The following is a 23,051-nucleotide window of genomic DNA, read 5'->3' on the forward strand; positions in this document are numbered from 1 at the left end:
CCATATTTCCTCAGGAATATGCGCCTTTGAAAAATACAACTTAAGACATAGCTTTGCTCTTCTAGACTAGTAGGGGGTTTTCTTTATTTACATACCTTGCTCGCAGATCTTATTTTAAATGGATGACTACAACAGATTACTAAACTAAAGCAACCAAAAGAGACAGTGAACATCGATACTAAATCCAATGAACTTTCTACCAAATGTGTATATAATTTAAGATGCCAATGGGTGAAAAGAACAGAAACTTAATTTATTCAAATTCAGGGAAGGCTTCCAAAATCTTACTTTAGCTGTGACAAAGAAAAATCACTACTTTGAAAATAACTGCTCTACATTTGCTGGTAGAAAACAAAACATCTCCTTATAGTCCCATCTTCCCTTGCCAATATCCTCATACAAATTTTTAGTTACAGATTTTTGCACTTTCTAAAATTCAAATTCTTAGTGTTGTTCAACACAACCATTCATGCAATTAATATGGATATTTGGCAACTCAGTCCTGTTATCATTAATAACTAAGAATCATACGTGATTGTGGACAGATACATATACATACAATTATATATTTTTTTCATACATGCTTATATGTAGAAACATACAGTTACATTAGATTGCATATTATATGCTAGTAGACAGATGCACATATAAGTTAACTTGTTTCACTTTAAGAACAACAAATATTTTATTTAATAAAAGTACATATAGAAGGGAAGGATAACTAAGAGCTATTTCCTTTTAAATATAAAACAAAATTGAGACTCAACAGCCTTTTAAAATAATCTAGCCTGAAAAATTAAAATTTTCAATTGAAATAATTTACCACCATTATTGAAATTAAGAAAACATATTAAAGAGATTCTTACTTCTTTAGTGATTGCTTTAGAGCCACAAAAAGGCATCACAGAGGAGGAACTCCATAGTACAAAAGAAATAAACTGTTGAGTTTATCAATCTAATAGTTCTTCCTAAATCACTGTATTCCTTTGAAGTAACCGAGTTATTTTTGAAGTACCTTTGAAGTAACTGGATAAAAAAGCTGCAAATAGGAGATAACCTCCCATTTAGAACATTTTGGTAGATTTACAGGAGATTTATAAATATCTATCTCCACAAATAAGTAGACAATAAATCAGAGAGACACTTGATATAAACATAAAAAAAAAACCTGAAAGGTTTGAAGGCACATTCTAAAGAATATAATCCAGTAAATAAAAGAGAATGAAGGTTTACCAAAAAAGTAAAATTCTCAAGAAACTGTTATTTGAGGCTTAGAAAACTATTTTAAAAATTAAACATTTAAATTTTATGCAAAAACAAAAAATGCTTTCTTATAAGGGCTTTTTATCATTTAGCTCTAAAGAACGTTTTAAAAATTCACAACAGAAATAAGAGGAAATAAAATTTTCTTCCAATTAGAGTATTCTATGAAGCACCTCATTTTTTCCTAAGTTTTCCTTAAACTAAAAAAACAAAACAAAACAAAACAAAAAACAACAGATGACATTAGTGTGGTATAGAGTTTACTGTAGATTCACTGCTATTTTCTTTATCCTGCTTTTCTTCATATTGTGAATCTAGTTCATTTCTGCTATTTTCCTCGTCACTAGAATCACTGTCTAATCCACCTTCAACACTGGCAGAATTCTTGTCATGCGAAGAACTTGCACAGGCTTTGTCTGTGGGAACAGCTCCTTTCCGTTGGGGTAAGATAGTAAAAAATGCTTCTTGCCAGTCTCTGGTTTCCAGATATTCCAGAATAATCTCAAACACTGCAACAAAGACAAACTCCATACGTTTCTTAGGTGCATCACAATGTTGCATACTGTATTTTAAATACATTGCTTTTGTGTTAAGAGTATTAAAATGTCCTGGTAACTACTTTGTTGGTATCACTTCCTTGCCCCAAGTCTCTCAGGCCTGTTAGCTCTTCTTTAGCTTTTCATTAATTCACTTCATGAACACTCAAAGATTTACCATTATCTTTCATCAATTATAATCAATAGGCAGGAGCCATTTTCATTTCCTTCCTATTCTTCTTAATCCCTTTCACTTCTTTATCCTTTATGTACTAACATAAAAACTAAAACAACAACGAGAAAAGGTCAGCATTAATCTAAATTTCTTCTGTCTTTCCTACAGTCACTCTGGGGAGCACCTTACTTGCTTTCTTTTTTTCTTACCTTTTTTAAAAATTTCACGTTAAAGGTAAAGAATATAAATACTGTCTTCAAGGTACTCTTACTTTAATATATTGCTGAAGGTCTTAATTTGCATTACTTTATGGAAAAGTAATTTCTACTATCTATCAAAGGTCTTAGAAGAAGTTCATTCCTTGAATCAACAAGGCTTGAATCATTTCTAGAATTCCCTAGAGCCTGCTATAGAGAAAGTGTTTAGCACATAAAAAGAGCCTGGTAAGTAGTTGTGTACTAACAAAAATCTCTACTAAACAAAGCTTACAAAGCAAAACTCCAGGCAACGACTCAGGTCCGAGACTACTATAATGTTATTTACAAAAGGAAAAAGGAAAAAAAAAATCAACAATAATAGAATGGTTACATTATTGTATATTCAGATGACAGAATATTACATAGACATGAACAATGATTCAATGACATAGAAAAATATAAATGTGTGTGGGAGGGAACACCCCAAATTTATAGCATTTTATGCAACAGAGTAAAAATCCAATTATGTAATGAATACTATATACGCATAGGAAAAGAACTGGAAGGAAATACACCAAAAAGTTAATACTAAGTATCTCTGGGTAGTGAAATTCTAGCTTATTTTTCTTTCTAGTTTTCTACATTTCCATATGAATGCACATTAATTCAGTTCTATAATATGCATGTATTATTTCTATATTCAAACAAATTATAAATGATTACATTTTACAGTTTTGTCTCTAGCAAAGTGTATATTTTCTACTCATCCAGAGGTAATGTTATTCTTCACATTGTTTACTCAGGTATATTTTCATAATTCCCTTATAGCTTACCATGATTAATTGCCAAAACTTTTCTACTATTCATCTTCACAAAATTTCCAAGGGGGAGCTGTGCATGATCAATTCCATGATCTGATGCTTGTTTATATGTGAGTCCCTAAAACAAAGATACTATAACTTGGACTAGAACATTAGATTATTATAACTTAAAGTCTACAACAAAATAAGTACTTTTTAGAAAAGACTTTAGGTCAGTGAACATTATTTGATGAAGTGTGTGTGTGTGTGTGTGTGTGTGTGTGTGTTTAGCTTCTAATTTGGAAATGTTCTTTTGACAATAAGTATAATAGGAATGTTTAGGGCATTTGCTTTAACCACTTTACAAATGAGAAAACCAAAGATATTATATTCCCTGCCCATCACAAAGCTCCTCAGTGGCAGAACCATAGGAAGACCTGGCTCATGCTTTCTGACTCAAATAGCTTTTCACTATTCCACACTGCCTTTCTCTCAGTTTAAAATACTGAAATTGAATTCCTAGAGAAGCACCATCACTTTGTGAATGGAAAAGATATAAACATAAAACTTTGTTTCAATTACATAACATTAAGGGGCACAAACGGTGGGGCACCTGGGTGGCTCAGTCGGTTAAGCATCCAACTCTTGATTTCAGCTTACATCATGACCTACAGGTTTGTGAGTTCGAGCCCCAGGTTTGTGGGATTCTCTCTCCTCTCTCTGCCCCTCTGCCACTACGTATCTCTCTCAAAACAAATAAGTAAACTTAAAAAAAGGAAGAGGTACAAATGGTAAAGACAAAGTAAATGAAAACCTGAATGGAAAAAAAAATTTTAATTGCCTATAAATTTTATTTTTCCTGTCAATTAAAAAAATGTTGAATATAAATTTTCTCCTCAAAATTAAAATCCTTAAAAGCTTGGTTCTAAACAGAACTCAAGTAGCCAAAAGTACAGGAGAAAGAAGAGCTAAATTTCTTAACCAGTAGTTTGCATATTTTGGGACAAATAAAAGCACCTGAGGTAGGTGTTTTTTAAAACAAAATCATTGTAGTTCAGAGAAACATACAACATCAAAGAAAAAAATATGGTTGTACACAAATAACAAAATGGAATTTTTCCACTAAGAAAAAAATTTAAAAAGCTAAAGATCATTCTGATAAAAACTCCCTGTAATGCTATAGAGCTGCACTGCCCTGCTGTGGCCACAACTGTGACTACTTAAGTTTAAATTGATTAGTTTCTCAATCATTCTACGCACAGGCTCTCTGCTCAACAGCCACATAGCTACCATACTGGACAAGATGATATAAACTATTCCAACGTTGCAGACAGTTCTACCTCAGAGTGATACTATAGAAGAATGATGAATTACTTCATATTATTCTGCTGACAGTATTTCACCTGACACTTGGTGGACATGTCTTTTCTGGAGATGGGCTGAATTTAGCATGCGGCAAAGTAGCTGGCAAAGTACAACATGATGTTTTCTTTTAGAAAGTATATTTCTGATTTTTCATCCAAATGAGGGTAAGGAGGTGGTGGAAGAGACAAAAGTACAAATATAAGAGAAAAGAAAACACAGCCCATTAAAATTATATATTAAAAAACTCGTATTACCATTTTGGTATACATTTTGGTGTAAATTGTTATAAATTTTACCAGTGGCCTAGAAATTGATCAGTAGCAGCACCTACTATCAATACAACATATTGTTTAAGCATGTGGGCTCTGGAACAATCTGTCTGGTTTCAAATATCTGCTTTATCACCTACTATTGATTTTAGACTTAGTTTCTCTGGGCCTCCAGTTCCTTATCTGTAAAATGTAGAGAATAGCACTGACCTCACTGCGTTGCAGGGAGGATTAAACAAACTAGTCATATATGTGAAATGATTTCTTTGCGAAAGACGACTGAAATGTATAGTAGGCAGTCAATAATGATCAGTCATCATCAGTACTATTGTTACTATCAAGAATTGGTGTATCAATTTTAAGTATAAGCAAACACAAAAATAAAAACTTAACAGTACCTTGTGATGGTTGTGATCTACTAACCCTCCAATCACATAGGCCTTTGATTCATCTAATTCCTTCAGTACATTAGGTGAGTCTGATGTAAGATAAATTAGGTCTTCTTTCCTTATAAATTCACTATAATGCTCTGGTTTGATGTGGATATCCTTTAAGATGTAAGGATAAAGATATTAATTAATAGGATTTTGTGAAAATGGGCTAAAAGAGATTATTTTCTTTTCCTTAGACAAAGTCACCCAAAAGCATATGAAGTATAAAACAATATTTTACAATGTATTATTGAAAACCTACCACTTCCATTCCTTACCACCTTACATCTCAATTATTTAAGGTGGCTCCTACTGTTCCCTGTCTCTAGCTTCAGATCCCTCTGATTCACTTCCATAAGTGAGTGATGGCAGACTCACTTCCTAAAAACCCTACTTTCAATGTTTTATCATTACCTATAGGATAAAACTTAAATCCCTTTACCTAGTGATGCTTTCCTGAATATGGCACTAACCTAGCTTTCTCAATTTATTTCTGTTCCAAAAAAACAAATGCATTTTTTTGGTCACATATCTGCTCAACCTGTTCTCCAACCAAAAAATGCCTTTTCCAATTACTTCCTCTCCATCTGCATGAATCATCAAAAGGAAATGGCTAATAGATTTAATAAATTCCATGCATCTGTTTCTACAAAGATACATAGTAGAAATCTTCTTCACCAAAATTATCAGGTCAGAAGTACAAGACTGAACTACAGTTGGCAGTCAAAATTTTGCGAACTACATTCATGGAATAAGGGATGATGCATCACCAAATTCAGATGCAGATGGCATTTTGAAATTTTTAAAGAAAAAATGAAGGAGACTTCTCACCTAAAATTTATATCCTGCTAGGTAATAAATAGCCACTTTTCTGGAAAATGGTATTATAAATTTGATCGCTATGCTTAATAAGGGCCCCTAGAGAGACCTCAGTAGAGACCAGTGATCTCCCAGGTCTCTAGAAAACCGATGGTGTATATAATAATCTTAACAAGCCACAAAATAAGTGAAAGTATGCCTATTTCAATTATCTTATTTCTTAGGAAAATAGGCATGAATATAATAAAACTTGGTAAATATATTGTACTTTAAAACTTAAGAAAGCTTCTGAAAATGTTTTACACTATAGGCTATTATCAAAATAAATAGTCATTATGGGATCAGTGAGTGTGAGAGGGAAAGTTTTTCACAGTAAAAACTGGTTTTGAGAAAGAAAAAAAATAGGAATAACCTAGTACTTCTCTGAATAGGGCAAGGTTCCTCAGGGATTGGTACTAAAGCCAATCTATTAGTCATCTTTGCAAATGAGAATGGTTTAGTCCAATAGAAAAAACAAATGTGAGCCACATATGTAATTTTAAATCTTCTAGTAGCCACATTAAAAAAAACAAAAATAGGTGAAATTAATTTTAATACATTGCACCTAACATAATATAGCCAATATGTTATTGCTTCGAGATATAAATATATATATACAAATATAATATAATATTTACAAATTATACAAATATAATATACATATATATATTAATTTTGAGCAGGTATTTTAATTCTCTTTTTTGTACTGTCTTTTAAATCCAATGTATATTTCACATTTACAGTACATCTCAATTCAGACCAGTCACATTTCAAGAGCTCAATATCCACATGTGGATGGTGGACACCATATGGGATGGCACAGAGTTAGAAGAAACAGAATACAAGTACATTCCCAAATTTTAAAGTTACTTCACTCATAAATAATGTATAGCCAGTTTGCTAGGTAGAGATTGTACAAAGACCTTTAAAATTCTTCCTGCTTTAAAAATTCGTTTTAAAGTTGGCAGTAAAATAAGTGAGATTTAATGAGAACAGATACGAACAGGCATTTCAGTTTCTTTAGCTTCTCTCATTAGTAACATTAGACTTAGCAACAGTGATATACAGCTTTTGGAGACTTGTTGACTCCTATATTTGCTGAATAATATTTAGAATTTAGAATTTAGGTAAAAATGTAGACCTTTAAGCATAAAAATACTTAGAATTATGTTAATCTATTTTAATCACCTTCCAGTTGACCCATCCTTTGTCATTTTCATCCATGTTCTTTTTCAACTGGCCTCCATGGCTTGTCAAGTAAAACTGATAGATTGGTAGACACAGAAAGAAAGAGCAAATGACTATTGAAGTCCAATATTTTATTTCTCTTCTATACCCATCTGATCATCGATGAAACATAAAATATATTCATTCTAGAAAAAAAATTAGCTCGTGACATGCTTTAAACATATAAGAATAAATGTCTGCTACAAGTGACATGTTTTATGTTTCTCATAACCCACTACTTTAAGTATTCCACCTACATTTTTATCCCATTTTCCAACCGCTATCTTTGGACTCTCCCTTAATGATCACCTTTCTGCAAACTCCCTGTTTCCATGTCAAGTTTTCATTCACTTTCTTTTGCCACCACTGTTTTTTTCATGAGTCCAAAGTCTTCATAGTTTCCCTTTGATTCTAAACCCTGACACCTATTTCAAGTCTAATCAAGGGTGTGAAAAATATAAAATGTAAAAATATAAAAACACTATCATTTGATAGAAAGAAAATATCTAACCAAAAATAGATTAAGAGTTTCTGGTTCTTAATATCAGTGAGCCAGTGTTAATATTTAGGTCACCTGGAGTTCAAATCAAGAGTAGATAGGGTAAGAAAAAGACCCTATCTACTCTTAACAGCAGCCAATTAGCCTAAGGAAGTACCTTTCAAAACAATCACTGACTCAAAATCCTTCAGGTAGAAGCAACTTCCCCAACAGGTACCATGGTACACATCAACCCGGACAGTTCCCTCACTTCCTGAGAGGGAAGGAATTGAGAGTGGAGAAACAGGTATGAAAAAAATATATATATCCTTTAATGAAGATGTTCAACTACATAGGAATGAGGTCAATGTGTAGAAAACACCATCACTGTGCGTCGTGTGACTAAGACTGACATGTGGAAAAATGTTTAAACTATTTTAGTTTTGTAGAAAATTAAAACATTTTTCAAATAGGCATTTTGTTCTCTAATGAAAAGTATCTGTAAGATTTTTTGAAAAGGCAATTGGGATTATCTATGCCTTTTCCCAAGACGTTATAAAAGGAAACTGGAGGGATCCTGGGAAGATGGCGGTGTAGGAGGACGCTGGGCTCACTGCGTGTCCTGCTGATCACTTAGATTCCACCTACACCTGCCTAAATAACCCAGAAAACCACCGGAAGACTAGCAGAACGGAGTCTCCGGAGCCAAGCGCATACGAGAGGCCCACAGAAGAGGGTAGGAAGGGCGGAGAGGCGGTGCGCGCTACACAGACTGGCGGACGGAGCCAGGGCGGAGGGGCAGCCTGCCAGCAAAACAGAGCCCCCGAGACTGGCTTGCAAAAGCAGAGGGGCCGGACGGAGTGTGTTCCGACAGCAAGCGGGACTTGACATCTGGAAGGTTATAAGCTAACAGCTCTGCTCAGAGAACAGGAGGGCTGGAGGACAACGGGAGGGAGAGCTGTTGAGCCCCGGATGACAGAGCGCAGCTTGGCGGGAAACAAAGGTGCTCGCCAGCGCCATCTCCCCCGCCCATCCCCCAGCCAAAATCCCAAAGGGAGCCAGTTCCTGCCAGGGAACTTGCTTGCTCCGCACAAACACCCAATGCTGTGATTCTGAGGATCCATCCCTCCGGCGGGTCTGACTCCCTCCCGGTGCCACAGGGCCCCTCCAGAAGCGGATCTCCAAAGGAAAAGCAAGCTGAGCCTGCCCCTCCAACCCCTGTGCACCTTGCCTATCCACCCAGCTAATACACCAGATCCCCAGCACCACAAGCCCGGCAGTGTGCAAGTAGCCCAGACGGGCCACGCCACCCCACAGTGAATCCCGCCCCTAGCAGAGGGGAAGAGAAGGCACACACCAGTCTGACTATGGCCCCAGCGGTGGGCTGGGGGCAGACATCAGGTCTGACTTCGGCCCCGTCCACCAACGCAAGTTATTCAAGACACCACAGGGGAAGTGCCCAGCAGTCCCACACCACTCCAGGGACTATCCAAAATGACGAAACGGAAGAATTCCCCTCAGAAAAACGTCCAGGAAATAACAACAGCTAACGAACTGATCAAATATGATTTAAACAATATAACAGAAAGTGAATTTAGAATAATAGTCATAAAATTAATCGCTGGGCTTGAAAACAGTATAAAGGACAGCAGAGAATCTATTGCTACAGAGATCAAGGGACTAAGAACAGCCAGGAGGAGCTAAAAAATGCTATCAATGAGCTGCAAAATAAAATGGACACAACCACGGCTCAGGTTAAAGAGGCAGAGGAGAGAATAGGCGAACTAGAAGATAAAATTATGGAAAAGGAAGAAGCTGAGAAAAAGAGAGATAAAAAAATGTGAGAGTATGAGGGGAAAATTAGAGAACTAAGTGATGCACTAAAGAGAAATAATCTACGCATAATTGGTATTCCAGAGGAGGAAGAGAGAGGGAAAGGTGCTGAAGGGTACTTGAAGAAATCATAGCTGAGAACTTCCCTGATCTGGGGAAGGAAAAAGACATTGAAATCCAAGAGGCACAGAGAACTCCCTTCAGACGTAACTTGAATCGATCTTCTGCATGACATATCATGGTGAAACTGGCAAAATACAAGGATAAAGAGAAAATTCTGAAAGCAGCTAGAGATAAACGTGCTCTAACATATAAAGGGAGACCTATAAGACTCGTGAGCGATCTCTCTACTGAAACTTGGCAGGCCAGAAAGGAATGGCAGGAGATCTTCAATGTGATGAACAGAAAAAATATGCAGCCAAGAATCCTTTATCCAGCAAGTCTGTCATTTAGAATAGGAGAGATAAAGGTCTTCCCAAAAAACAAAAACTGAAGGAATTCGTCACCACTAAACCAGCCCTACAAGAGATCCTAAGGGGGATCCTGTGAGACAAAGTACCAGAGACATCGCTATAAGCATGAAACCTATGGACATCACAGTGACTCTAAACCCATATCTTTCTATAATAACACTGAATGTAAATGGACTAAATGCTCCAACCAAAAGACATAGGGTATCAGAATGGATAAACACAAGACCCATCTATTTGCTGTGTACAAGAGACTCATTTTAGACCCGAGGACACCTTCAGATTGAGAGTGAGGGGATGGAGAACTATTTATCATGCCACTGGAAGTCAAAAGAAAGCTGGAGTAGCCACACTTATATCAGACAAACTAGACTTTAAATTAAAGGCTGTAACAAGACATGAAGAAGGGCATTATATAATAATTACAGGGTCTATCCATCAGGAAGAGCTAACAATTATAAATGTCTATGCACTGAATACAGGAGCCCCCAAATATATAAAACAATTACACACAGAAGCAACCTTATTGATAAGAATATGGTAATTTCCAGGGACTTTAACACTCCACTTACAGAAATGGATAGATCATCTAGACACACGGTCAATAAAGAAACAAGGGCCCTGAATTGATACATTGGATCAGATGGACTTGACAGATATATTTAGAACTCTGCATCCCAAAGCAACAGAATATACTTTCTTCTCGAGTGCACATGGAACATTCTCCAGGATAGATCATATACTGGGTCACAAAACAGCCCTTCATAAGTATACAAGAATTGAAATCATACCATGCATACTTTCAGACCACAATGCTATGAAGCTTGAAATCAACCACAGGAAAAAGTCTGGAAAACCTCCAAAAGCATGGAGGTTAAAGAACACCCTACTAAAGAATGAACGGGTCAACCAGGTAATTAGAGAAGAAACTAAAAAATTTATGGAAACAAACGAAAATGAAAATACAACAATCCAAACGCTTTGGGATGCAGCGAAGGCAGTCCTGAGAGGAAAATACATTGCAATCCAGGCCTATCTCAAGAAACAAGAAAAATCCCAAATACCTAAAAAATTAGAGCACACCTAAAAGGAAATAGAAGCAGAACAGCAAAGACAGCCTAAACCCAGCAGAAGAAGAGAAATAATAAAGAGCAGAGCAGAAATAAACAATATAGAATGTAAAAAAAAAACTGTAGAGCAGATCAACGAAACCAAGAGTTGGTTTTTTCAAAAAATAAACAAAATTGATAAACCTCTAGCCAGGCTTCTCAAAAAGAAAAGGGAGATGACCCAAATAGATAAAATCATGAATGAAAATGAATTATTACAACCAATCCCTCAGAGATACAAACAATTATCAGGGAATACTATGAAAAATTACATGCCAACAAACTGGACAACCTGGAAGAAATGGACAAATTCCTAAACACCCACACGCTTCCAAAACTCAATCAGCAGGAAATAGAAAGCTGGAACAGACCCATAACCAGAAAAGAAATTGAATCAGTCATCAAAAATCTCCCAACAAATAAGAGTCCAGGACCAGATGGCTTCCCAGGGGAGTTCTACCAGACGTTTAAAGCAGAGATAATACCTATCCTTCTCAAGCTATTCCAAAAAAATAGAAAGGGAAGGAAAACTTCCAGCCTCATTCTATGAAGCCAGCATTACTTTGATTCCTAAACCAGACAGAGACCCAGTAAAAAAAGAGAACTACAGGCCAATATCCCTGATGAATATGGATGCAAAAATTCTCAATAAGATAACTAGCAAATCGAATTCAACAGCATATAAAAAGAATTATTCACCATGATCAAGTGGGATTCATTCCTGGGATGCAGGGCTGGTTCAACATTCACAAATCAATCAACGTGATACATCACATTAATAAAAGAAAAGATAAGAACCATATGATCCTGTCAATCGATGCAAAAAAAGGCATTTGACAAAATTCAGCAACCTTTCTTAATAGAAACCCTCAAGAAAGTCGGGATAGAAGGAACATACTTAAAGATCATAAAAGCCATTTATGAAAAGCCCACAGCTAACATCATCCTCCATGGGGAAAAACTGAGAGCTTTCTCCCTGAGATCAGGAACATGACAGGGATGTCCACTCTCACCGCTGTTGTTTAACATAGTGTTGGAAGTGCTAGCATCAGCCATCAGACAACAAAAGGAAATCAAAGGCATCAAAGTTGGCAAAGATGAAGTTAAGCTTTCACTCTTTGCAGATGACATGATATTATACATGGAAAATCCAATAGACTCCACCAAAAGTCTGCTAGAACTGATACATGAATTTAGCAAAGTTGCAGGATACAAAATCAATGTACAGAAATCAGTTGCATTCTTATACACTAATAATGAAGCAACAGAAAGACAAAGAAACTGATCCCATTCACAATTGCACCAAGAAGCATAAAATACCTAGGAATAAATCTAACCAAAGATGTAAAAATCTGTATGCTAAAAACTATAGAAAGCTTATGAAGGAAATTGAAGAAGATATAAAGAAATGGAAAAACATTCCATGCTCATGGATTGGAAGAATAAATATTGTCAAAATGTTAATACTACCCAAAGCTATCTACACATTCAATGTAATCCCAATCAAAATTGCACCAGCATTCTTCTCGAAACTAGAACAAGCAATCCTAAAATTCATATGGAACCACAAAAGGCCCCGAATAGCCAAAGTAATTTTGAAGAAGAAGACCAAAGCAGGAGGCATCACAATCCCAGACTTTAGCCTCTACTACAAAGCTGTCATCATCAAGACAGCATGGTATTGGCACAAAAACAGACACATAGACCAATGGAATAGAATAGAAACCCCAGAATTAGACCCACAAACATATGGCCAACTAATCTTTGACAAAGCAGGAAAGAACATCCAATGGAAAAAAGACAGTCTCTTTAACAAATGGTGCTGGGAGAACTGGACAGCAACATGCAGAAGATTGAAACTAGACCACTTTCTCACACCGTTCACAATAATAAACTCAAGATGGATAAAGGACCTGAATGTGAGACAGGAAACCATCAAAACCTTAGAGGAGAAAGCAGGAAAAGACCTCTCTGACCTCAGCCGTAGCAATTTCTTACTTGACACATCTCCAAAGGCAAGAGAATTAAAAGCAAAAATGAACTACTGGGACCTTATAAAGATAAAAAGCTTCTGCACAGCAAAGGAAACAACCAACAAAACTAAAAGGCAACCAACGGAATGGGAAAAGATATTTGCAAATGACATATCGGACAAAGGGCTAGTATCCAAAATCTATAAAGAGCTCACCGAACTCCACACCCGAAAAACAAATAACCCAGTGAAGAAATGGGCAGAAAACATGAATAGACACTTCTCAATAGAAGACATCCGGATGGCCAACAGGCACATGAAAAGATGCTCAACGTCACTCCTCATCAGGGAAATACAAATCAAAACCACACTCAGATATCACCTCACGCCAGTCAGAGTGGCCAAAATGAACAAGTCAGGAGACTATAGATGCTGGAGAGGATGTGGAGAAACGGGAACCCTCTTGCACTGTTGGTGGGAATGCAAATTGGTCCAGCCACTCTGGAAAACAGTGTGGAGGTTCCTCAAAAAATTAAAAATAGACCTACCCTATGACCCAGCAATAGCACTGCTAGGAAGTTACCCAAGGGATACAGGAGTGCTGATGCATAGGGGCACTTGTACCCCAATGTTTATAGCAGCACTCTCAACAATAGCCAAATTATGGAAAGAGCCTAAAGGTCCATCAACTGATGAATGGATAAAGAAATTGTGGTTTATATACACAATGGAGTACTACGTGACAATGAGAAAGAATGAAATATGGCCTTTTGTAGCAACATGGATGGAACTAGAGAGTGTTATGCTAAGTGAAATAAGCCATACAGAGAAAGACAGATACCATATGTTTTCACTCTTATGTGGATCCTGAGAAACTTAACAGAAACCCATGGGGGAGGGGAAGGAAAAAATAAAAAAAATGAGGTTAGAGTGGGAGAGAGCCAAAGCATAAGAGACTCTTAAAAACTGAGAACAAACTGAGGGTTGATGGGGGGTGGGTGATGGGTTTTGAGGAGGGCACCTTTTGGGATGAGCACTGGGTGTTGTATGGAAACCAATTTGACAATAAACTTCATATATTGAAAAAAAAAAAAAAAAAAAGGAAACTGGAATCTGTTTTAAATTCTTCAAACATACCTGCACAGGATGCAGTGCTCGTCGATTTTCTGCATAACACCGTTGAATCTGCTTATGAAGTTTCTTAATGTCCTATAAGAAAGTGCCATTTTTAAAGCAGCATTTTGAAAATCATCTATGGCCACACCACAATCTTAGTGGAATAGAATAAGCCGAAGAGATGACTCGATAGGTACGTTTTTTTTCTCTTGAAATACAGGTCCTTTCTGATCTTTTCTATTCAATTTCTGTATATACTAACAAAATAATTACTATGAAGTAAATACCCTATAAGTGACCAATAATTTCAATTCTGTATCCACTTAAAATGCTAATTCATGATGACATTTACTCTTCTTAAGAGACAACAAAAGGAAAAAAAAACTGGTAGAGCAATACTACTGCTATTTGCATAACTTACTAATGGTTTGGAAAGTAAGTAAAGCATTCACTAGCATTGTTCAGACAACCAGTTTTCTCAAACTATTATATAAGAAATAATTCTATTTACCAATCACATTTCTTACTTTCTTCTTCTGATTACAAGTAACAAAAACACTCCTGGATCTATGATTTATATGCAGTTAGTGAGTCTTGTAATCTAATGATGGTGTCTCTGTTCTATACATATAAATGAGAATAATTTTATTAGCTTAGTTTAACTTAGGGAGGCACGATCTTGAAAAACTTTATTTAAGATGCATTTTAACGGGTGCCTGGGTAGCTCAGTCAGTTAAGCATCCGGCTCTTGATTTCAGCTCAGGTCATGATCTTGCAGTTGAGGGACCGGGCCCCATGTCAGGCTCTAAGCTGATAGTGCAAAGCCTGCCTGGGATTCTCTCTCTCTCTCTTCCCTCCTCTGCTCACGCTCTCTCTCTCTCTCTCTCTCTCAAAATAAAGTTAAAAAAAAAGAAAAAAATTTAAAAAGAAAAAAGATGCATTTTAATATATAAATTTATAGCCAAGTGATATGCCCTATTAAAACAAGAATTATTCAGCCTACTTTACCTACAAGATTTTTCTGACAATGATTCATGATACCTTTAATACCATCAAGCTGTCAAAACTGCAGTCAATGATAAGGCGGAGTGTGCTGTGAACAACATCTCTTCGAATACGTTTTCTGTCGTTTCCATCTGAGTTTGATTCCAGTTGACATTGTCGCTCTAATTGTTTTCTCTTGCGTTTTTCCTTCCGTTTTTGTCTAAAATTAGGAATTGAAACTTTTTGTTGTTATTCGTATATTCAGACATTTACAAGACTCTTCTAACTGACAAAGAAACAACTATTTTTTAAATTAGCAGGTTGAACCACATGAAACAGCCATTTCTGTGGATCAAATATCCGCAATTTTACATAGTCCATCTAAAAGCTTTAGATAGAAAATGAATTTGCGAAGACAATGTAATATTTTCTACACAAACTCTTACTACTAATAATTCACTTATTATTGTGACTTTTATGTAAGACTTTATAAAATACTGAACTTTAGGCCTATAATGAATTTTTACTTTTATCATTCTTCTCCTACATAATTTTCAAGGAACATTAACAGAATATAGAGAAAAAAGCAAAGTAAAATTGTTTAAAAAAAAAATTTACAAAGCTTTTTCTATAATCTATATCAACTATAGTTTATTCTCTCTCAATAAATTTTGGCATTCTACAATAACAGCTTCAGTTCAACTGCTCTTACCCAAACCTACAATGGCTTTTCTAGCAAAATCAATGTTAGGCCCAAATTTGATCTTTCTGAGGTGGCTATTTTTGTTCTATATCTGGGACATGGATGCTAACTATATCCCTCATCTAAGTCAGTTATTTCAGAAACTGTGCTGCTACTCACAATAGGTTCTGGGTGAGAAAAATTATAGTGTAAATTCATCAAGACTGAAACACATACAGTTTTAACAGCCAGTGGACAGTGCTGGGTAACAACATGCACAGCCCCAATGTTAATTAACACAATTACTTTTGATGTGTCACAGGACTGTGCAAAGTCCAACATTCCTGAATGGGGTTGCATATGTGCATTTTGAAACATACTTGCGGAGTTCTCGTTGCTCTTCCCATTGTTTCTGTTTAATTAGCTTCTTCATTTGTCGTTTAGATATTGGTTCAAATCCTTCACCTAATCTTGGCTTCTGGCTCTTCTCTTGTTCTTCACTTAAGCTTTGCTTTCTTTCAACATTAGAAGACTCAATAAATGCTGGCAATGTTTCAGAGGACATTATGTGATGCCTCTGAAAAAACTGAAAAGCAACTTTTGACATGAATAGGTGATTTACACACACACACACACACACACACACACACACACACAAAGTAAAAAAAAAAAAAAATGACCAATAGATGTGATTAAAATTAAGTCATATCAACAGTGAATAAAAATATAAATTTAGACAATTGAATGTCATTTACTGGCAAAGATCATTTGATGAAATGGGGTGTTTGCATTTACTATTTGTGGTCACAGCACAATTTTTCCAGAAGGTACACAGATCTGACTTTAAAATGCCATGATACCCTTTGACCTGGTAATTTATTTCCTTAGAATAAATCTCTGTAAATAGATCAGAAATATACACAAAATTAATGCAAAAGGGTATGTAATTTTTAACAATGAAATACTAGAAATTACTTCAATGTTAGCAAAAGGTGGCTGTAAATAAATTACAGTTCATCTATAACATGGGCTGGGAATACTAAGCATGTTTCCCAAAATTATTTAGTGATAAAAGGAAATGGCTAAGTAAAAAAATAGAAACAATATGTACATTATGTCCAACTTTGTTTTAAAGAGAATACACACAAATATGTTTAATTCTTACCAATGGTTTTTTGCATTTTCTGTATTTTATATAATAAAAATATATTGTTTTATAAAAGAAAAAATGTTTTTAAAAAAGAGATTGGAAGCACTTTTTTTAGTTGTCATTAATGCTACAGTGCAAGAGACATGTTACTTTCATTATCTGGGTGTACACTCACGTGATTTTTGACAAAAGATATGCTATAGATTTATATACTTTGGACAGTGCAGAAAACAAATTTGGTTGCCTCTCAGTATATTTCATTGTAAATATGTAATTATAGATATCCATATTAGTTATGGCTAAAACAATATGTAAGATGATCCTATAATCAGTCATGGAATACTTAGAACCATCTCAAACATTTTTAATTGGATTAACAACCCACATCTTTATATTTATGTCTAGAAATGAACTTACCTTTAGATTAGGAAAGGGCTAAAAGTACTGAGATTTCTTTTCTTTAATAGATTACGAACGCCACAGCTTAAAAGTTTATTTACTTGTCCCTAGCAAAGACTAAGCATGAGGCTTGCAAATGTTCTCTTGGCCTTAAAGAAAATTCTATGATTATTCTTTCTTAAAGAGACAGCTAACAAGTCTGTGCAGAAAAGCTAGTATCTAAGAGAAAAATCCTGACAATTCAGAAAATGGAAAGGACTAAACCTTTGCAGAACATAATATGAATAGTAGCTTTATTATATGGTTCTTGCTTTCTTTAAAAGTACAATGTTGTAACAGGATACCTGGGGATAATTAAGCAAACACAAAGTTTACCAACTTTTGACCGAAAGATGAATTTTAAGATGTGTGCTTTAGGGGCTACAGCAAAAGCCCTAACATTTTGCTAGGTCACAAATTACTAAAGGTAAAGAATCATCTGGTAATCCAAGTGAGAGTTCACAAGTTTTCCTTATACCACGAACCAAACAGTATCCTTAGTTTGGGGGAAGTATCTCCTAGAAATGACAACCCAAATTCGATTTTACACTGGAAACTGCCTATGGGCATGGATGATGTCTGCTTTTACCTAACATTACATTGCCACATTAATTACATTACTAACACAGTGCCTGGCACTTAGTAGATGCTTATTATAAATTTGTGGAATAAATAAATGAGTGACTATATCACAAAGGATTTTAAAAATTAATGAAAGTGGTTATGATGAACATTTATTAATTAAATACTGTGCTAAGTAAAGAATGTATTATCTAATTTAATCCTTAAAACAAACCAGTGAAGTAGATAGTATCATGCCTACTTTACAAAGAAAGAATTACAAATTACAAAGAAAGAATGCCCCAAATTACAAAACTACTAAATAATTCCCAAGAAATAAGGCACCTAGAACAAATCTAGGACAAAGCATGTTCTCAAAATACTTGCTGAATGAATAGACAATGAATAGACAAATGAAATGATGGAGCTAAGATCCAAACCCACATCCAACTCTACTCTCCCAGAAATCCAAAATCTTATTTAGAAAATGAGGGTTTCCGAGGAATGTAAAAGAGCTGTGTTGTTTCAACCCTGCTGTGGGAGGGCTCTGAGAACACTGTGTCACTGAAAGAAGACAAAAAATAGCTCTAGTTCTATTCCTATGCCACTGAATATAAAAATGGGACAGACTTCCTAGAGATAGTTGCCAGAAGTTCATGTTTTAAGATACCCCGTCTCTCAATCTTGAAATACATGACAATATTAGATAAAATATAAAAAGGGGAGACAAAAAAGGTATAGCCTCTCTCAAAACCAAAAACAAGAACTAGAACAGATACTGTTCCTGCTGGGTCTGCTGTGTAAAGGCAACTGGGAGTTTTCCTAGATTTAAAGAAGATGGGAGAAAGACAGGAGCTAGTTGAAGATGAACCCTTAAACTAGTGTCGGGGGTGGGGTTCCTCTTTCCATGAAAAAGTCTGAAAACAGGTGAAATTTAGACTATTAATGGCTTATACCACACTGAATACTTGGCGGAAATCTGACGGAAGTAGACACGGCTTCTTGGCTACAACAAGGGCCAAACCATGCGATGACATATAAACTCAGAACCCTACAGGATTAGGGGGTGCCTGGGTGGCTCAGTTGGTTAAGCATCTGACTTTGGTTCAGGTTATGATCTCACGGCTCATGAGTTCGAGCCCGCATCAGGCTCCACACTGACAGTGTGGAGCCTGCTTGGGATTCTCTCTCTCCTTCTCTCTCTGCCCCTTCCCAGTGCATACTTAATCTCTCTCTCTCAAAATCAATAAATTAAATAAATAAATAAAAAAAACAGAACACTACAGGATCGGAATTCTAACCCACCTATGTAAGCTGTGCTGTGGAATGAAGCACTGAACAGGGCCATGGGTAGAAGCAACCACAGAATCACCAGTAGATAGAGAGATGGTTGGGAGAGAAGTGATAATTCCATTCAAGAGAACTATGCAAAGTTAGAAAAAGAGAGAAATGATGAGGAAAAAAAACAATAAAATCAACATCAGGAGACAAATTCACTCTTCACAAATTGAAAATAATAGCACAATATGAAAATGACTTTAAAATAAGTCTGGTTGGAATCTTTCAGAGGTCAGATGAATAAGAATCATAAAAACAATACAGGAAATTGGGACACAAAAGCAGGCATAAAAAAATCAAAACCAAAATCCATGAAAAAGAACCTATTTGGAAACTAGGAAATGAAGATATAAAAATTTCAACAGATGAGATAAACTCCAGATTACCTGGAATCCAAGAGGTAATGGATGAATTAGAAGACATCATGACAATCTCAGAATTCAGAGAACTAGAATGACAAAATATGTCAGAACAGTTAAAAGACTTGAATAACAGGATGAGAGAAATACAAGCAAAAAGTTAACTGAAAATAAATGTATAACCTTGAATGCGTTCATTGAAGTGTTTTTAAAAAGCTGTAAAATAAGCATTCAGCTTAAGAAACAGGAGACAGGGGAAACTCAGTAAGCTCAAAAAAATTAGAAGAAAATTTTAGAATATATATTGTGATTCCCAGAATCATTTTTACTTCCTTTCCATACATAGTGCATTAAATAAAAGCCAGCAATGCATATATGCAAAACAATACATGGTAGAGAAAACGTAAGCTAGACCTGCCCAGTAAGCTAAACCTGTAAACTTAAAAGCACAATTAAAATCCACAGGAGACAAATTGCTTTCTTCATGAAACAATGATTAATATTACAAAGGAGGGGACACATGGGTGGCTCCGTTGGTTAAGCATCTAACTTCAGCTCAGGTCAGGATCTTGCAGTTCATGAGTTTGAGCCCCGCATCAGGCTCTGTGCTGACAGCTCAGAGCCTGGAGCCTGCTTCAGATTCTGTGTCCTTCTCGCTCTCTGCCCCTCCCCCACCCACACTCCATGTCTCTATGTCTCTCTCTCTCTCTCTCTCTCTCTCTCGCGCGCGCGCTCGCTCTCAAAAATAAGTAAACATTAACATTTAAAAAAAAATATTCCAAAGGAGAACATTTCTGTTAATAGTGGCATTGTGTTTTGTGCTAGTTCTTTATTCTGTTAAAAAGCTGCAAGTGGGGGCGCCTGGGTGGCTCAGTCGGTTAAGCGCCGACTTTGGCTCAGGTCATGATCTCACGGTCCCTGAGTTCGAGCCCCGCGTCGGGCTCTGTGCTGACAGCTCAGAGCCTGGAGCCTGTTTCGGATTCTGTGTCTCCCTCTCTCTGACCCTCCCCCGTTCATGCTTTGTCTCTCTCTGTCTCAAAAATAAAAACGTTAAAAAAAAAGAAAAAAAAAAAAGCTGCAAGTGTAGATTGGCTCTATAATGTGAAAATTTTTAAAAAGCAATATATAGATAACAATGTTTTACAGCTCGCACGTACACCAGGGGGAGCTTTTGCCCTTTCTATCTACGAAGTCTAAGTTAATTTTAACTTGGCCTATCATTGCATACTAATGTTTTTAAACAGGCTATCATATGCAAAGAAAGGTCATGAACTGGTCGACTTTATCATCATTATTTTTAAAGCTATTCGCAATTAAGAAAATGCACTGCAGCAAGTGAATTTTTTTAAGCTTTGATAAGCTACATATAGAGAGGCACAAAATAAAAAAGTAATGATGCTAGCTTAAGGTCCAATATATTACTGCTTACATCACACTTTACATACAAAGATGTGTACCAACTCCCACTTCCCATACAATAAGCATTTCACTATGTACTAGCTTGTTCAGGTTAGCTGATAAAATATGGCATTTTACTATGTATACCCGCTTTTTAAAGTTTTTTTGCTCGTTTAGAAGCCTCACACCAGTTTTGTGTTCTTCCCTCCAGAGAAGTGACACTCACAGCACATTTTCGTTTATTCAACCACGTTCAACAAATATGTAAGAACAATATATTGTAGCCATTATAGAAATATTTGTGTGAACGTTAGTTTAACACAGAAGTTGTAAAAGGTTGGTTCATTTAGTCACAGAAATAGGTTACCAGGTGATCTGATAAAACTAAGAACTGGATAAAGATGACTAAGCCCATTTGGTGTGAAACAAAGAAGCAAAAAAAAAAAAAAAAAAAAAAAAAAGAAAGAAAGAAAGAAAGAAAGAAAAAGAAAAACGTCTCAATCTTCCTTGTATTTCCACTTCTTAGCACGGCTTCCAGCAGGGAACACAGATATCACACATCAGTGAATTGCCAAAATAAAAAATAAAAATAAAAAATAAAAAACCCCACCAACTTTCATGGATTGGGCTAAATACAATCTTCATAATTTATGACACTGCCTCCCTTCCTGAAAGATATGGAAGAACTGCAAAATGAAATTAACTGACCTGACAGTGACAGGGAAAGAAAGAATACCCTTTTTAAAATGCGCCAGCCTGATGGGCAGTATCGAAAGCGCTTGGTTCAGCTCTCAGGCCCCTTGGGAGGATTTGGCTGGGATAGGGACTGGGGAAGAAATTACAAAACAACCCAAACAAAAAGTGAGAAAGTCATCTGATGCTATCCTCTTTATACCTCCAGAAAAATTCCCGCATTTTAACACTGAAAATATTTCACTGAAATCAAGTTAACACAGTCTTCTTAAAAACCATCCTCGGCCCACCACCATGGGCTTAAGAGCACTTGCAGCAACTCTGCCCTGGGCTCTCTACATTTCAGAGCGCTCCGCCACGTCAGCCCCTCGCTGGAGAAATGAGGTAAGGCCGATTTAAACAGGTAAAGCGACGGCTCACGGTCTCTAGCCACCAAGTGGCAGAAGCACAACTCGTTTTCCAGCCCTTCAGAGTCCAGATTTCCCTCTCCCTTCATTCTTTGGGAGCTCACACTCTTCCCGTACTAAGGACCCGATCCCGACCCCCAAACAAACCTCGGCCGTAGGTGGCCCTACTGGGGGTGGGCAAAACCTCACCCCACTCTCCCTCTCTAGACCACCCGCCTTCAGCCGCACTCGAGGAGGGATTAAACTGCAGCCAGCGAATCAGGGAGCTGCTTGGCGCCGGGGACGCGCTCTATCTGACATCACTTCCTTCGGGAATTGGGTCCAGGCGCGGCTTCCACAGCCCCCCTCCCCTCTCTGCCGGAAGCTCTGATGCTAGTCGAGGATGGCACTTACCAGAGCCCCTTTTGCGCCCAAAGGAGACCAGAGGGGAGGCAAGGGCCAGCCGCAGTACCAGGAGACTTACCGAGCTCAGGAGTTGTCAGGGAACCGGGAACACCAACACAAAGCCTTCTCTTAATGATCTTGATACAGCTCGCGAGTCTTCCCCGGGAAACTTCAACTCCCAGAGGCAGGGACGGTCGCTACGCGTAGGAGGCTGCGCGCTTACGTTTTAGCGTCATCGAACTGCGCCAATTTTGGATCCGCAGTGGACGACGGGGGGAGGGAGTTTTATGTTGGGCGGGGTCTAGAGTTAGGGTTTTTGGAGAGGGACATGCTTATAGTGGTGTCTGTTTTTCCACCTGAAGGCAAATGTGTACTTGGCGGGCATGTATCCATTTATGTATTCCTATGGGGATGGAGGAGGGGTGTTAAGGCATACCTAGTGTTACAAATTTTAAATGCGAAAACACTGATGGAGGGCTCTTAATTCTCTGCTGGAGATGAAAGGAAAGCGTAGCTCGCCTCAGCCATAATTTGTACGGAAGAAGGTTGCATCACATA

General features: G+C 36.8%; 1 protein-coding gene across 6 annotated transcripts; it reads right to left on the minus strand.

Moving 5' to 3' along the window:
* Positions 1–232: 232 nt before the first annotated feature.
* On the minus strand, positions 233–22,772 carry TRMT10A (tRNA methyltransferase 10A). 6 transcript variants are annotated; one of them, XM_049630921.1, is made up of 9 exons: positions 22,573–22,771; positions 19,639–19,700; positions 16,146–16,351; positions 15,141–15,303; positions 14,121–14,192; positions 7,083–7,157; positions 5,004–5,153; positions 3,005–3,110; positions 233–1,772 (listed from the first exon to the last, which is right to left on the minus strand). In XM_049630921.1, exons 3-9 carry the CDS (start codon positions 16,328–16,330, stop codon positions 1,507–1,509), a joined length of 1,017 nt encoding a protein of 338 aa, XP_049486878.1. In that variant the 5' UTR covers positions 16,331–16,351; positions 19,639–19,700; positions 22,573–22,771; the 3' UTR covers positions 233–1,506. The 6 variants fall into 6 exon arrangements, with proteins under 6 accessions (XP_049486878.1, XP_049486879.1, XP_049486880.1 ...); XM_049630922.1 differs by lacking the exon at positions 22,573–22,771 and adding an exon at positions 22,257–22,544; XM_049630923.1 differs by lacking the exon at positions 19,639–19,700 and having other exon boundaries at positions 16,146–16,362; positions 22,573–22,772.
* Positions 22,773–23,051: the final 279 nt, after the last annotated feature.

Source organism: Panthera uncia, chromosome B1, assembly GCF_023721935.1.
Source record: "Panthera uncia isolate 11264 chromosome B1, Puncia_PCG_1.0, whole genome shotgun sequence".
Classification (NCBI taxonomy): Eukaryota; Metazoa; Chordata; class Mammalia; order Carnivora; family Felidae; genus Panthera; species Panthera uncia.

Coding starts and splice junctions, on each gene's coding strand:
- TRMT10A (XM_049630919.1), bottom strand. CDS start 16,372: ATGTCAAAAGTTGCTTTTCAGTTTTTTCAGAGGCATCACATAATGTCC. Junction 14,193..15,140: donor ACAGCTTGATGGTATTAAAG/GTATCATGAATC, acceptor ACTTTCTTATAG/GACATTAAGAAACTTCATAA. Junction 1,773..3,004: donor AGTTTTGGCAATTAATCATG/GTAAGCTATAAG, acceptor TCTTTGTTGCAG/TGTTTGAGATTATTCTGGAA.